This window comes from Poecilia reticulata, linkage group LG2 (genome assembly GCF_000633615.1).
Source record: "Poecilia reticulata strain Guanapo linkage group LG2, Guppy_female_1.0+MT, whole genome shotgun sequence".
NCBI lineage: Eukaryota > Metazoa > Chordata > Actinopteri > Cyprinodontiformes > Poeciliidae > Poecilia > Poecilia reticulata.
The window spans coordinates 31,533,314-31,548,547 of NC_024332.1; the positions used below are offsets into that span (position 1 = coordinate 31,533,314).

At 38.9% G+C, this 15,234-nt stretch overlaps 1 protein-coding gene across 13 annotated transcripts in view; it reads right to left on the reverse strand.

Moving 5' to 3' along the window:
- The window catches only part of zmp:0000001200 (dedicator of cytokinesis protein 9), a 79,011-nt gene that overhangs the window by 31,974 nt on the left and 31,803 nt on the right, over window positions 1–15,234 (reverse strand). For all 13 annotated transcript variants that reach the window (XM_008398586.2, XM_008398593.2, XM_008398581.2 and 10 more), the window contains exons 2-7: window positions 10,994–11,110; window positions 7,316–7,405; window positions 5,015–5,097; window positions 4,219–4,288; window positions 2,544–2,639; window positions 1,562–1,696 (exon numbers count right to left, since the gene is read on the reverse strand). In XM_008398586.2, the coding sequence (XP_008396808.1) occupies window positions 1,562–1,696; window positions 2,544–2,639; window positions 4,219–4,288; window positions 5,015–5,097; window positions 7,316–7,405; window positions 10,994–11,110 (591 nt within the window). The remainder of the gene's footprint in view (window positions 1–1,561; window positions 1,697–2,543; window positions 2,640–4,218; window positions 4,289–5,014; window positions 5,098–7,315; window positions 7,406–10,993; window positions 11,111–15,234) is intronic.

The following is a 15,234-nucleotide window of genomic DNA, read 5'->3' on the forward strand; positions in this document are numbered from 1 at the left end:
AAATCATTTAGTGACCCTGATTTAAAAAAATAAGATAAAAGAAAACAAAATCCTCTGACAGATTGCATTACATACCTTTTTATATTTCTGAGCTCAGACTTGGTCAGCAGAGATCACTACTCACATAATTAGGACAAATCTAGTGTGCTTTTGTGCAAATGCTTGCTCCCTCCCAAAGTGTTGGAGCAGCTTGAAGAGCAGCATGAAGTCATCTCACATGCCATTCCAGCTGCAACATAAACATCTGCAGGTCTACTCATGGAGCAAGTTATTGAGAAACGGCTGTGGGCCGCGGCTTAATGACGTGTGATTCTGAAGTTTGCTCGGAAAAACACAAGAGATATGAACTGAGCAAACTAGGTTATACTCGGAGCATAAACGGCCCACTGAGGGTGTGATTATGTTATAGTCTTGGCATAGAGTGAGTTTGGTGACTTACTGCTTCAGATTATCTGACACCAACGCCACGCAGATCTACATGTCACGCTCAAACTACCACTCCTGTGACCAGGCTCTTTCCATGCAGCACAAAACGCTCCGGCATAATGCCACCACTGCGACAATTTCACCACTGAAGTTTTGTGAATGCTCAGACAATCTGGAAATTTTCACACTCCAATGCAAGTAACGAGGAGTGCATCATCGTACTGTACTTGATACACTTCAGAGGACCTCTCTAAAAACTCTCCAGTGTTCTTAGAGAGGCCATTATTCATTTAATGACTGAAGTGATCATTCTTTCTGAGAGTGACACCAATGGGGTTTGAATAGAAAGGAGACAGTCAAAGGGATTTTAAATCTTTTTTTTTTTTTTCTGGTTATTATTCTGCTTTTTCAAAGGTTACTTTCATTTCAGATGTTTAAGCCTTTGTTTTATGCCAAATATTGACACAAATACAATTTTGTTGCTATAAGGAAACCTAAAGGAAGGTAAAGTCATCATAAGTCACGAAGATAAAAGCTCTAAACATCTTGAAGGTTTTAAAGATAAATACCAGAGTCCTGCTCCCCCTTACGATTGTATCCCAATCATCCAGCTGACCTCCTGACAGGTAAATCAGATTCTTTCCATCAACTGTGATGATAGATATATGGTAATGCCCACATGAATTGTTTTCTCCATATGATCAGATGGAAGAGCACAGAATTGATTGAGAGGCCAGAGGAAAGTGCTCGGAAGTGAGGCCTCAGCATTCACCTTGCTTCACCGGCTGAGTGTCAGCAGAAAAACACAACCTTGGGGAGGAGAGAGCTCAGCTTTCATGAAAATGCAGAGGACACTCTTCAGCAGCTGTCAACAACTTCTTTTGACAGCTTTGTCTGTTGCAACTCATGCTTCAAGCTAATCCTGTTGAGGATTGCAATGAGGAAATTTCCAGAATGGTTGCATGTATTGTCAGGCTTTTAAATCCCCCATAAGGGAGCGGGCTACGTCATTAGCAAACACGGCGCCAACATGGATATCCTGTTTGGGAAAACACGCAAACGGTCATTCGGGTTCAGCAGGCTTCAACAATCAGGGTCTCTGTGCCAGAGATGACCTCAAGAATTCAGAGCGTACCTGAACCACACCCATGCAGGAATCCAGGAAAATGGTTCCTTTTGGCTCTTTGGAGATCTTCTCATCCTTGTAGAAGTTTAGATTGTATGAACCGTCCCCAAGTTGCGTAAGGTGAAAATACCGCCTCTTGAACGACTGAAATGATGGAAAGAAACAACATTCAGGTCTACGTTATTGGAAAAGAAAAAAGTTGCATTTCGTTCATTTGTCTAGTTTGCAATTGTAGATCCATCCACAAAGACTTTACCAATAAAAATCCACTGCACTACAATATGTGTTAGTGTTCAGTCAGTACAGGCCATTTACCATTTAGGCAATTTAATGTTTTTCAGGGTTTTCTGGGTAGAGAGAGGCTGAATAAAAATGCACACCGCACTGGAAACCATGAAGCCTTGTGTAATTGTGTAAAATCCCACATAAAATGCATTGAATTTTATGGGTGCAATATATATAAAGAAAAGTAACTATAAATATATCTGCAGGGGACTTGTATAAGACTGACATGCATGCACACATGCACACATAAGCACAGTTTAGTCAACCAATTAATCTGACCTAAATGCTTTTGCACTGCTGTCTGGTATCTGGAGATTACCAATGCATGCAGTGTTAAGACATGCAAACAGCACACAGAAAGGCCCTGGCCATATTGTTGTTAAGGCAACACTACTTCGAACCTGTTTGCTTAACTTCATCCATTAATTCCTAAAAATAGGCACCCTGTCAGACATTATCCCTTACGTAAATAAATCCTGGATAAAACCGCACTCCCGAGCTTAGAAAATGAATCATTACAGTGATTAACTGGGACAAAAAAAGAAGACTTTCCATGATGATTAGTATCAGAGTTCCTAAGCAGGTATTAAATCAGCAGAAAGATTCTCACATCTAGATGTGTTTGTCAGCAGAGTTTCTCTTATTAAACTTTTTCTGAAGAGCCCAAAAAGGCCACCTTTGAAAGTTTTCATCACTGTTTTCTCACCCTCATGGTGACACTGATGGCACTGTTCATGTTCCCTTTATACAGCCAGCCGTGCTTGGAAATGCCCCCTTTCTGGGATCCTAAGGAGGCAGTGTCCTACAAGACATAAAGAAATTATAAGACAAGAAGAAAAGTTTAGAAATGTAGTTTAGAATGGCAATATAATTATTAAAGACATCTACTTATTTAGAAAACCAGAGAAAATTTGTACTTTAAGAACTTTGGACTTATTTTATTTCTTTATTTTTTGCATACAAGCTTCATAAGAATTAGATCATGTTACTAATTAGTGACCCTGCCATGGTCCTGGTGTGTGCAAAGGCTTTCGGCTTTCATCTACTGCTTTGAGAAGACACAGAGAACCGGCGCTGTGCCGAGCTGTCTCAATCAAAACAAGCAGGCACAAAGACATAAAACAAACGCTGACTCTTTAAACAAATACATTTCCCCAACTTCAGAGAAGAGATGTAAAAATCCGGGCCGTTTCACGCCACACTCCTATCATGTGTGGGATGAAATCACAGTTTCACATATGACCAGAACACAAGATACCGTGATCTGCTTTGCTCCATCGTCTGCAAAAATAAACCAATTAGCAGAGCAGTGATAGAAGATCTGTCCTGGTTTATATCAGCCCTGCAGTAAGAACTTTCCTGCATTAAAGCAAATGACCTCTCAAGATGTCACTTGCTCTGATCCAATGTCCGTTTTTACTCCTTTTCTCTGCCTAGTAAAACAAAAGGGGATTTTAAAAGTGCTGACTGTCTTCTCGCAGTTTCATTGTGGAGGACTGAAGAACGCTAAAAAGCAGCTGGAAAGGGGTCAGAGCCTTTTTAATCTCATCTGTGTCTAGACAGCCTTCACAAGTACAGACCATAAAGGCAGAAAAGTGACTAGTGAGACAGAAACAGAAGGCATTCGAGATCTAAGGCCAAACTGAGGACACAGGACAGAGATGGACAACAAATGTTGCAGATGTCTAACACACGCAGTTATCGTGTGGATAAAACATGTATACACAAACCCCATTAAAAGGTATGGCTTCTATGTTACTAAAAAAATTAGACCAGCATAAATCAATCCAATTTTTTTAAATTTTTAATGTAACTCATAATTTGTATAGCTGAAAAAAAAAAAATCCACCAAAAGTGGGATGTGGAGGAAGGTCAGGATAATTGCGATACATCTCTCAAAGCAGTCGGTGACCTTGTACTATTTCAGATAACACTTGTTTCGACAAGAGTTTAGGATTATCTTTCCTGCTTTAAACACTCCCAACAAGATCTGAGGGTTTGTCAGGTGACTTATTAGCGTCTTTGTTGTAGACTTACAAGTCGTTCCAAAGACAACAATTATAGTCATTTAATCTTCGCAGGAGCACACATCCCCTCTGTCACACATGAATGAGCAGAAGACGAAGAGAGATTAATGCTGAAGCTCTGAAATCTGCCTCTGATCCAGCAACAAAAATTTTATTACGCTTAATTTCAGTCCTTTGAGTTCAGCTCTGAGGCAGAAAATGGTGCTTTACTTCAAACAGAGGAAGAAATAATGCCACATTTAGGGAAAGCTAGTCTTTGCAGGATAGCTTTGATGTGATATTTTATGAAAAAGAAATAATAAAACGACACATATGTGACACCAATATAGGAACTAATGTAGTGCATGGACTTACCTCCTCTTTATCAACATCTTCATCCACTTCAAACACATGAACCGCCAGTTTTTCAGGCCGGGGTACTTTGCTGTAAGAACAGGTGAAATTTGACTTTGATCAAGCAACACTTTTTTGTGTACATTTTTTTCAAACGCATTGTGTTTTGACAGGGATTACATTTTTAACTTTTGACTTATTTTAATAAACTATATTTGGAAAACTCTTCTCTAAAAGTGTCAGCAGTTAACATTGTAAATGGAAAGTCCAGAATGATACAAATTCTGCATTTCACAGTAATGGTCCAAGGAAACTAGGAAATGAAAAGTTGCCAAATGCTAACTGCACATTAACGGAAACAGTGCCAGGGATTTAACAGGCGATCTGTGTCGTGAAGCATTGTTTTAATTTCCCAAGAATGAGTGAAGCAACAAAGCATTTGGCAATCGTTGCAGTGTGCAGGACATTGTCAGCTAACACACTACCAGTAAACTATATATTCTTCAGGGAAGAAACTGTCATTGATGACACAACCTCTTGACAATGAGGGTGTTTTCCACATGGCTGTATTTTAGAAATGGTGCCGTGCTCCATGAAACAAAAAGGAAACACTGGTTTGTACGTACATTAGACATAGGTGTTTCCTTGTAATTAGGACACGCAGCATTTTTTCCAAAGCAGCAGATGGAAATAGATGACAGCTTTGGCATGTACGCGTTATCGAGTACCTGTTATTACTCCCCTTATGCTGATGTCATAATGTAGGACAAGTTAATTTTACTCACTGCAGAGCCAAGGATTTGAACTGCCGACTTACTTTGGAAGCTGTCGAAAATCCCCAGAATAATCCTCGTACTTGTAGTTGACCACATGCCAGTCAGACTTGTAGGTCTTAATGCACTGCGAAGACATTGGAGATCAATTATTGGGACTTCATTCAGTGGGTCTGAAGACAGCTGCACCCCATAAAATGACACAAACTGCAGAGTTGCAGGGTGAAACAAGTTTGCAATCCTTATTTCCTACACATGTGCTGAGTTCCTTTTAAATTATGATGCTGTTTGTTCACAATGTTCTACAAGAAAACCTCTATTTAAACTAGGATGAAATTACACACCGGTGGACCCTTCTTACTAATTAGGAAATGACTGCAGACAGTTGAGTTAAATGAAACTTGCAAACCTAAATTAACGTTTTCAGGGTCTGGGATCTGACTTAAATGATTTTACACCTAGACTACCAATCAGTTTATTAGTAATAAGTTAAAAAAGGCTAAACAAACTGAATATCCCATCTAAAAGCTTTGCAGTCAAGCTCTTATTTAGACAGGTATAAGGTGAGAATCTCCATGTTGAACTCTGGTCGGAGGGGGTTTTGATTTAGAGAACATTGATGAGTTCTTGTGTTACCAATGAGCCATTTTGGACAGACATTTTCTGACAAAAGTTTGATTTCTCTTATTTTGTTTAATGCATTGTGCTCTGATGGTGCAGTAGAGCTTGTTCACATTAAAGCCACAGAAAATCTGCTGGAGACGTCCACTGTCATCTTGCCAGCTCAGCAGTCGGTTACCATGGAAACTGAACATGGACCAGTGAACCTATTACTGCTAAAAAAGGAGTCACATTGACTTTTAAAGGCAACTCTCTCTGCTGGCATCGAGAAATGTGACAGGTGCAACTTTCCTCACAAAAGCTCTTCAGACAAGGGATTTTTTATATGAATTTGCAAATAAATGACTTAATTGCTTTAAATAATTTTAGTAAACAGTCTCTCGGTATCTTTAAAGGGAAGGTCTGTGATCTACAACAGGTTAAAGATGTGAGACTGCATCTCAGAGCTGCTGTAGAATAATAGTTTATGCTTTTTTGTGTTATTAAAATGTGTCTTTATTCTTGGCTTTGGAAACCTTTTGCACAAGATGGCAAATTTTTTTATGTTATCTGACCTACAGCCATTGAATTTGATGCTCGCGATACTAAAATGATACTAACAAGATGACAACCTCAAAGTGAACTTTTGCCTTGAAATTCCACAGATACAGAAAAAAAACTAAATCTCAACACAACATTCTTCAGAAAATTAGCGGAAAAGGAGTGTGTGGTGACTCCACCTCGGTCTGACCATGCCTCGGCAGGGAGTGTATCACTATCCTCGTTTACTTGGAAAGTGGACATCTGTTCATTGTTAGAGCCAGTGACAGGAGCAGCTCAGAGGTATCTGTTCAGCAGAAATGCGTGGCGCTTACAAGAAGTGCCCCAGCTGGGAGACGAAACGTAACCTGAACAGGAGACGAATTAGAAACGGAGAAGCTTTCAATCTGTGCAGCTGTCTGAGTGATGTCACACAACACTCGAGCTGTGTCTTGGTATCTTCATGACTTCATACACGCCGTTCTCTAATCACTGACCTGTGACCTGGAAGGTGGACTGTCAGCACGCAGCTGCTGCGTGGCTCTTTAAAGGAGTAGCAGCGCTGTATATGGTCTTACTGGTTAGATTTTAGAGATTTGGTCAGCTCTAAATGAATGTTTAACACATTTTACTTCAAAATGCTTCCCAGGATTTTAATTTGACTGAGAAGAGATGAATACTGCAAGCTTAGACAAGATCCATCACAGACAAAAAGAAATATTTGCTTCCTTCCTTGTCAACACCTCCTGGACAGATGACAATTAAAATACCAATGGCTAATGGCGTGAGTCGACGTTGGGACAAAGTGGCGTAGGTCTCGCAAAGTTAAGGAAAACAATCGTTTTGAGTCAAAGACGTCAGTTTGGGCTCTTTAAGACTGACACTCTGTCGCTCTGCTTGAGACTCTTATTTTGAAGTAGGAAAGGAAGTAGTTCTTGAGTTCCTGCTGGTCTGTTGTGTTGACAGAAGTAACTAATATGGACACTGGTTGACAACAATTGCTCACATGTAGCATGTATGGAAGAAGGTTCAACCATTTTTAAATGATTTGTTTGGTAGCATTTTGGGCATTGGAAGAAAAATGAAACAATAGCACGACAAATAATATGCAAATGACTCGGTAGCAGTTAACTCCTAACGAGGCAGAATGAGGATAAACTGGCTGAGATCTGATTTTGCTGCTTTTTGTTGTGAAATGAGTTTACCTCTTGGACAAACAGGCTCTGGGCCTCCCTCTCAGCATTTTCAGGCACTGTGGGGTACAGAGTTCTCCCTTGGCGCCTCAAAGTTGAAATCTGTGAGGAAAAACAAAAGAGTTAAAGAATCAGAAACGGGGAATTACAGAAGACCTTCCACTAACATTGTAATAGTGAAAATCAAACAAAATGTGAAGCAGCAGGATGTCGTTTTCCTAGAAAGCCCAGAATTGTGATTTAAATGAGTCATAGTTGCTCTGGGTGTTCTTGCAAATATTATTGGGCATTTGAGGTTAGATCAACATCTGACTGATCAAATCCAGTGGGAAGCAATTCATTAGTCATGTGTCAAGGGCCCGGAGACATTTTATCAAGAACGAGTACAGTCTGTAGCAAACTACATGTTTTATGACAACACTACAGACTTTGAAGTGAAAGACCCGTAGATTTGAAAAAGGTTGTGTTTCACATGTAACAAAACATCAAATCCAATTATGTTTAAAGCTATCCCAGGACTTTGATTACTACTAACAGGGTGAAACGACAGAATCACTTTTAGTTTTGTAATTGAGCCTTTAACATTTAAATGTTCCTTGCAAATCATAAACACAGAATAATAAATAACTTAGTAAAATATAAACATGCTGGTGGGTTTTTTTTTGGATCATTGCTCAAGTTGTACCTGTATTTAAAAAAAATTATAATTAAGAGATCTAGCTTGTAACTTGTAATACTTTTAAAGTTGAGGATTCTTTGTCTCCAACTTGCATCACCTTTTGTTGCTAAAGTGTGGAGTTCCCAGGTATGCTGAAGTGCCTGAGGTGAAAGCAAACACTCTTTCAACACAGACAAGTCATGAGTCGTTGATGACCTGAATGATAAAACACAAAAAAATGCGACACTGCTTGTCTTTGTCTTCCACACAAACCAAAACATAAAATTATGTGAAGTAAAAAGTGTTGGTTGTGTCATCTGAAAGAAATTCTATATGCTCTCCTAAGTAAACCTGCCAATCCCTCTTCCTGCTTGTAGCAAAGTTTCCTGCAAAGATTATAATCTTTACAATGCAGGAAGCAGAAATAAACAAGCATATAGGTAAAAGGGTAACAGGAAGCATTTAAATTGGCTTCAAGTCGCCATTTTTCTGTGCTTAGGTGACCGCAGAATAATTGCTGGGATCAAAAGGAATCCTTAAACATTTTAGTTGGAATATTATTGACCTCACATTCCAGACTTTAAATATATTATATTTGAGTGCTGCACGTTAACTAAGGTGGGAAAAGACAGGCTCAAGAAATGCAAACAAAGTGATTGATACTCAACCAGGGCACAAGACAAGGCCATCAGAGTCTACTGAGGCGATATAGGGCTTGTTTTACAAAGAACAGCAAATGATGCTTAATGAACCAGTTTGGAAAATGTGTTTCCCAAGACTAAAACAGGAGTAGAACAAAACAAAGGATCTCTTTCAGGTAGTTTTGCAGCTTCTTACAAGGCTTACATCATGAACTTAGCAGCTTTCTACATAATTTCAGCTGCTGAATCTCCGTGCTGAAACGTCAACTGATTACAGTCCTGTCTGAACAAGAGGGCGGGCCGGCAGAAACAGATGTTAAGTTCAATCACCGTGCCTCAGTATGTTTTTCTTTCCTCCGTCAGAATCACCTGTCATTCTCTGACAACGCATCGGTTGTAACACTGACATCTTATCTTCACAGGAGCAGGCTGGGCTAATAAACTCAAAGCTTTATTGTTACTCAGCACTCGTAAATCGGAAAAGTCCAATAAAGAAAAAAATATTCGTCCTTTCTTGTATCATTTGGTAAGAGATACTGTCAGTAATTATCACTTCCTGCTCCTTAACCCAAGGTACATTTTGTTAGATGTGAAAGTCTTCATGAGGAATATCATAACGACTTATGTCTCTGGAGGAAATTGTATACATAACCAGGAAAAGGCTGACTCCATAAAAACTTTACTGTGCAGTAGGGGTTCAGAGGAGTTGGACCCAGACTTGAGGACACACTGTACATCTCATTGTTGCTCTTGAGGAAGGACATCCATTTCCTGAGGTACAAGCTCTGGGACAGATTTCTAGTATTTTCCATCTGCAGCAGCGTGGAAACAGTGAGAGGTTGCGAGTCCGGCACGGTGCGGTTCGAGATAACGTTGACTCTCACACAACATAATGGACAGAATGAGCTAATTAAGCAGATGGCCCCTTGCCCCTAACACGCTAGAGCACAGAGAGAAATAAACAAAAGGAAAAGTCTACCCAGTATTCACAACACAGCCCCACCCGGGCCAGTAAAAGCACTGCAAACACTAACAAGCACAACAAAAGAATCAAGCTAAGTAAAAATACATTTTTATGGTTTGGAAACATATTTCTAGAAAAACATCATAAGGGGCATTCACCATGCCAAGCCAGCTTTATTTATAAAGCACTTTAAAAAACAGCAGGCACTGACAGAAGTGCTGAACAAACAAAAAACACTGATTAAAACAAATGAGAACAACAAGTGAAATGATTGAATGTAGAAATAAAATCAACATAAATAAAATTTGAAACTTACACAGGGACAAGTGCTAAAAACAAAGATGTAGGTCTTAAGATCAGCTTTATAAGTGGCTTGTGAAGATGCAGCAGCAAAGCAATCCATTATGTGGGAGCAAAAGTTTGACCTGCCATGAGCTGCAGGCCAGAGGCAGCTCCTACAACAGCTAATCAGCTGACCAAGAACAGGAGTGCAGGTGCAAAATCTCGTAGAGATAGGGTGAGGCAAGACCAGAAGAATACACCCTTTTTAGACTCATCATTATAAATAGATTATTATCATAACAAGTTCTTCATAGTGCTGCATCATATTCTCAACATAAACAAAGGCTCCCAGAATTACACATACGGGCTGCACTAAATTGTCATCACTATTACAGTTTGAATTTTGTTTCCCACTAACAAGAGCCAGATTTATTAGTCAGTTTAGGGTTGTAACAATATCACACTATATTTAGTGATATTTGTCATCAAGGTGAGAGCTGTCTCACAAAGTTTTATCTTGATGTTGTCAACATATGACTATCTGGTGAAGAAAATTTAAGCTAATACTATGGGCCCGGTCTCTGACAATACTGTGACTAGCTAACCAATAGCCGCTAAAGTTAGCATCTCTTTCACTGCTGCCCAACAGACCAACTGTTCACAACTTTCACAACTTTTTAGTGAGACTTGACAGCATGTAATGATTTCTAGAGATTGATCAGATTTCTTTGGGTCAAAATGGAGTCTTAGTTGCTCAATTGTTGAGCGGGCATGTGACTGTTCTTCATAAATTATACTTTTTTCCTCCATAATCGAGTAGCCCTATAGGTTTCACAAACCATGAAGAAAAATCAGTTCTGTCTCAAAAAGGTTTTATTTTACATCTTTTCTGGGCAACTGGAGAAACTCATATCAGTTCTGTCTCAAAATGTGCAACGTTTTGACCTGTGAAACCTAGACTGAATTACAGCAGTAAAAAAAATGCATTTGATTTAAACTTGGTATTCATTACATTTTTTTTTTTTTGTACTTGCAAAAATTCCAGATATAATTGAAAAGCCAAAGCCAAAAACGTTTTGTCCACTGGATTTATCTTTACACCCAGAGTCGATACAGACGTGACTATCAAACAGCATTAAACCCACCTCAAAGTCCTCCAGGGGGAACTGCAGCATGTCACGGAGAACATCGCTGAGTATTTGCGTCTTTCTTTGCACCAGCACATTTTCATAATCCAGCGGCTCAATCACCTTTGGTTTTACCTGGAAAACACAATTAGTGGAATGTTTTGAAACAGATTCATTAATGAGATGACGAAGATCAATGACCTACATTGCAGACCTCTGACTGGCATCAACAATGATTAAACAAACAATACAGATTGAGAAGTTTTTGAGGTGTGACCCCACGTTCCTATTTACATGCCAAATATTAATGTCTGTGACACATTAAACTTTTCAAGAGTCAAAACTCTTTTCAGCTCATTTGCTGCTTAATATAAAGATACATCGCAGGCATCCAAAAGGCCTCGCAAAATATTTGCCAAGGAAAATAACAGTAACTGGAAAGATGCAAAATAAACATAGCGAAAAGAGAACTTAGAAATGTTTGATCTCACTTATTAGGCATTATAATACAAAAACCTGCATTTGCATTCTAACAAAATACATAGAACTGCCACTAAAGCAGAGAAGTTCAGATTTCATTCTGTCCAAATTAAGCTCATGGTCTACTTTTGGTCTAAATAACTTTATAGAAAACAAATATTAATTATATTGTATATTTAACATTTTCTCTCTTTTCATGGCATTAACTCTTCACACAAAGGTACTCTGATGAATTGTTAGAAATTAATTTGAACAATAAAATGTAATATTTACTCTATTAGAAATATAAGCAAACAAAATTTGTATTTGGAAAAAATGTTAGAAAATGGCTTCCACCTGTTTTTGTTAAACTTCTAAATGCTTTGTGCTATAAATTATTTTAAATTAAAGATGTAAATGTCTTTGCAATGATGTAAATAACATCTGTTTATCACAGTGTTCCAACATTCCCTTCTTTACAGTATATCACACTGAATAGCAGCTGGACTTGAAATATTAATAGGAAACCATGCAGTTAATCTCCATTTAAAAATAGTCACGTCTACGCATGTGATTTAAGCTATATTACACTGTAAATTACAAAACAAAGGAACGTGTGGAAGGTCTGAATGAGTGTCAAACTTGAGAGAAATTCAAGTTTTAAGAGGATAAATCTGAGTTACATCTTAAATCTTCAGATCACAAATCATAGTCCAGTCTTGTATCCTTTATACAGCCTTTAGAGCTTCTGTCCAAATCATATTGTTGGATTGCAATGTTAATTAAGCCTTGGTTTTTTGCAATTTAAGTCTGACTTAAATTGCAAAAAGTCTCATGGTGTCCCCATCTCTACAAGGAATCACAGTAAAAAAAACTGTGGACTAAGAGAATATACAGAGACTAAAACTCTGCATAAACTAAACCGACTGTGCTGTTATGTTGGGTATGTAGGTGGTTTATTTCCCAGATAAGTAGTGACAAGTCAGTAAGGACTCCAAATGTGCAGAGAAAAAGACAACTATTCGGACAGTGGGAGCTGGTTTGATGAGCCTAACCTCTTTGTGGGAGCAACAGTACTCTCATGGAAACAATTACACGACACACCAGCTGTAGCACAGCATTCAACAAGTCATCCTCCACAAATCAGATCAAATACCTTTGACTTTCTGTGGTAAAGATCAATCAGAAAAATGTATCCATGCTTTAGCCAAAACTGCTTCGGACGTCTGTAAGTTGTAAAGATACAGAAGGCCATTACATGTAGAGTAAGCTGTCAACACTGGCAACCGACGGGACGGAAGGATAAAACCTAAGAGCCCAGGGAGGCAGCAAAGTGAAAAATGAACAGTGACACTTAAGCAGACTTCAGGGCAGAGTGACAGCACGGATCACTCATCGCCTCCACATCTGGAGTTGATAACATCTTGCATGACCTCAGAGAAAGAGTCATGGATATTGACAGGCTTAAAAACGGTGAAAAAATTGACAGAACAGGCACCCAAAACAGTACTGTAAGGTCTTGCATATAAGGCAGTTCTATATTCGTAGTATAACTGAGTTTCCCAGTATTTTTAAGTCAAAATATCTTCTGGTAAGTATGCCTTTCTGATGCAGTTATGCATCAATTTGGAGCGAAGGTGAGAAGATGGACACCAAGATTGTTGCATGTAATACAGGTAAGCCTGGAAGGAATTCATGATATCCGAAAGACAAGATGTGTCCTAATCTGTGTCTCACTTCTAAATCCTCCTAAATCTTCTGACATAATCAGACGAGTTGTTTAAGGTACATTTGGCACACCCAGTTTTGCATCCAAATAAAGCTATATTCTGGACACAAGACTAAGAAGACCAAATCAGGGATCAAATGGACCCTGGAAGGTTTATCTAAGACAGAAAAGGGATTGGAGTATCAACAAAGATACACATTCAACACCCTGACACCAAGGCAAACTGTGAGAGTAATGAGGTACTGAAAATTAGTCTGCACGACTCAAAACCAAGCACCAAATGTCTCAAAGTGTAACTGTCCCGACCCCATCATAATATTTGCATTTAGCTTTTCCAACCATTAATTCCTAAAGCTGCTCGGTTGTTGGCATTTCTTTTCTTTTTTCACTCTGTGTTCATTAGAACAGAGTTCATCTGACATTACTTTGTCAGGGATTCCAAGTGGTCAACCATTCAGTAAACTCAGCACTGAGTAAGACAATGGACATGCATTTTCAGGTGCTTGGTCATTCTCTTTCACCAAAGACCTGACCACAGTGAGTAGACGAGTTTCAAACTTCTTGATATTCCCTTAGATAAACAAAGTACTTCAGAAGGCAGATGTAGACCAAAATAATAGAAATATTGAGGTTTGTTTCCACACATTCAAGTGCACTGCAGATTCTTGCAGACAAACTAAACTTTAATGTAGCAACTTCTAAATTAAGCATGTTTCGTAGGGATTTTATAATAGACCAATGGGACATGGTGCACTATTTTGAACTGAAAGGAAAGTAGCACATTGTTTTAATCTCAGCTTTAAAACGCAGTATCAACCTAGCTCTTAAAAAGTGTCAGAGATTAGAGAACACTGGTGAATGCACAGAATGATGAAGACCAAAGAACACAGCAGGCAGACCAGGGATAAAGTCAGGCAACAGGATTGAATTATAACACAATATCCAAACTTAAACCTGTCATCACACACTGTTCTGTCCAGCTTCAGAAAATAAAAGAACAACACAGGAAAGACACAGCTGCCCACCATCCTCCATTTAGAGGCTTGAGAAAGGGCATTAATCAGAAGACCACCCATGAGGCCCAGGGTAACTCTGGAGGAGCTGCAGGGATCCAGAAGTCAAGTCGGACATTTTGCAGACGTGATAACTTTATGTCATGCACTTAAATCTTGCCATTAGGGCAAGATTTGTGAATAACACGAGAATAAGAAAGTTGTAACTTTCTATTGTCAGAAAGCTACAACAAGGCAGGTTTGTCACAAGCTATCTAGAAGGGGATATTAAATATGTGGAAGAAGATTCTTTGGTCATATGAGAAAAAAATAAAACCTGCAAGCATTACTCGAAGAAGTGCCAACACTTCACATCGTCTTGAACAAAATCTCAGTGTTGTTTTCTCCGTCTTCCAGCAGGATTACAAACCTAAACCAGCAGCCACAGCTGGTGGTTCATTCGGTAAGTTTTATGTTTATAATTTCAAAAATTGTTCACTTCAGCAGGGTAAACCAAGAAGTTTTCGGAAACAGGAAAAAAAAACAGGAATATTTGAAGCAATCATTTCCAATCCCTCCATACATCCAGCAGCTGTTTATCTGAGGCTCCTACTCCTCCCATCAGTCACACAGCCTGAAACAATGGTGCTGTGTAGTGCCCCTCCACTAACCAATACATTCAGCCAAGGACCATTTGAATTACTCTGCAGAGCCCCAAGCACTGAACACCGTCATCACGGAGAGGAAAATTATCACTGTCATCATCACTGACTTTTGAGCCGCATTAAGTTTTTTTTTTACAAGCCAAAACGCTCTATAAAAACAAACTCTGAACTTCCTTCCGTGCCGGTAGTAAAGTGCTGGTGAAAGTTCAACTTTCTTGAAAGTTAATAAATAATGTTTAAATGCAAGCTGGCAGCATTATGGGTAATGAAACGGATAAAAAAAAAGTGAGATGCTCACATGACACCTGCTTTAGGTGCTTTATAACCGCGGTTAACTTCGGCAGCACTGTGTGCTGAAAGACGTTCAAGTAGAGGAGAACAAATGTAATAAAATAAAGCAAATACTCATATATA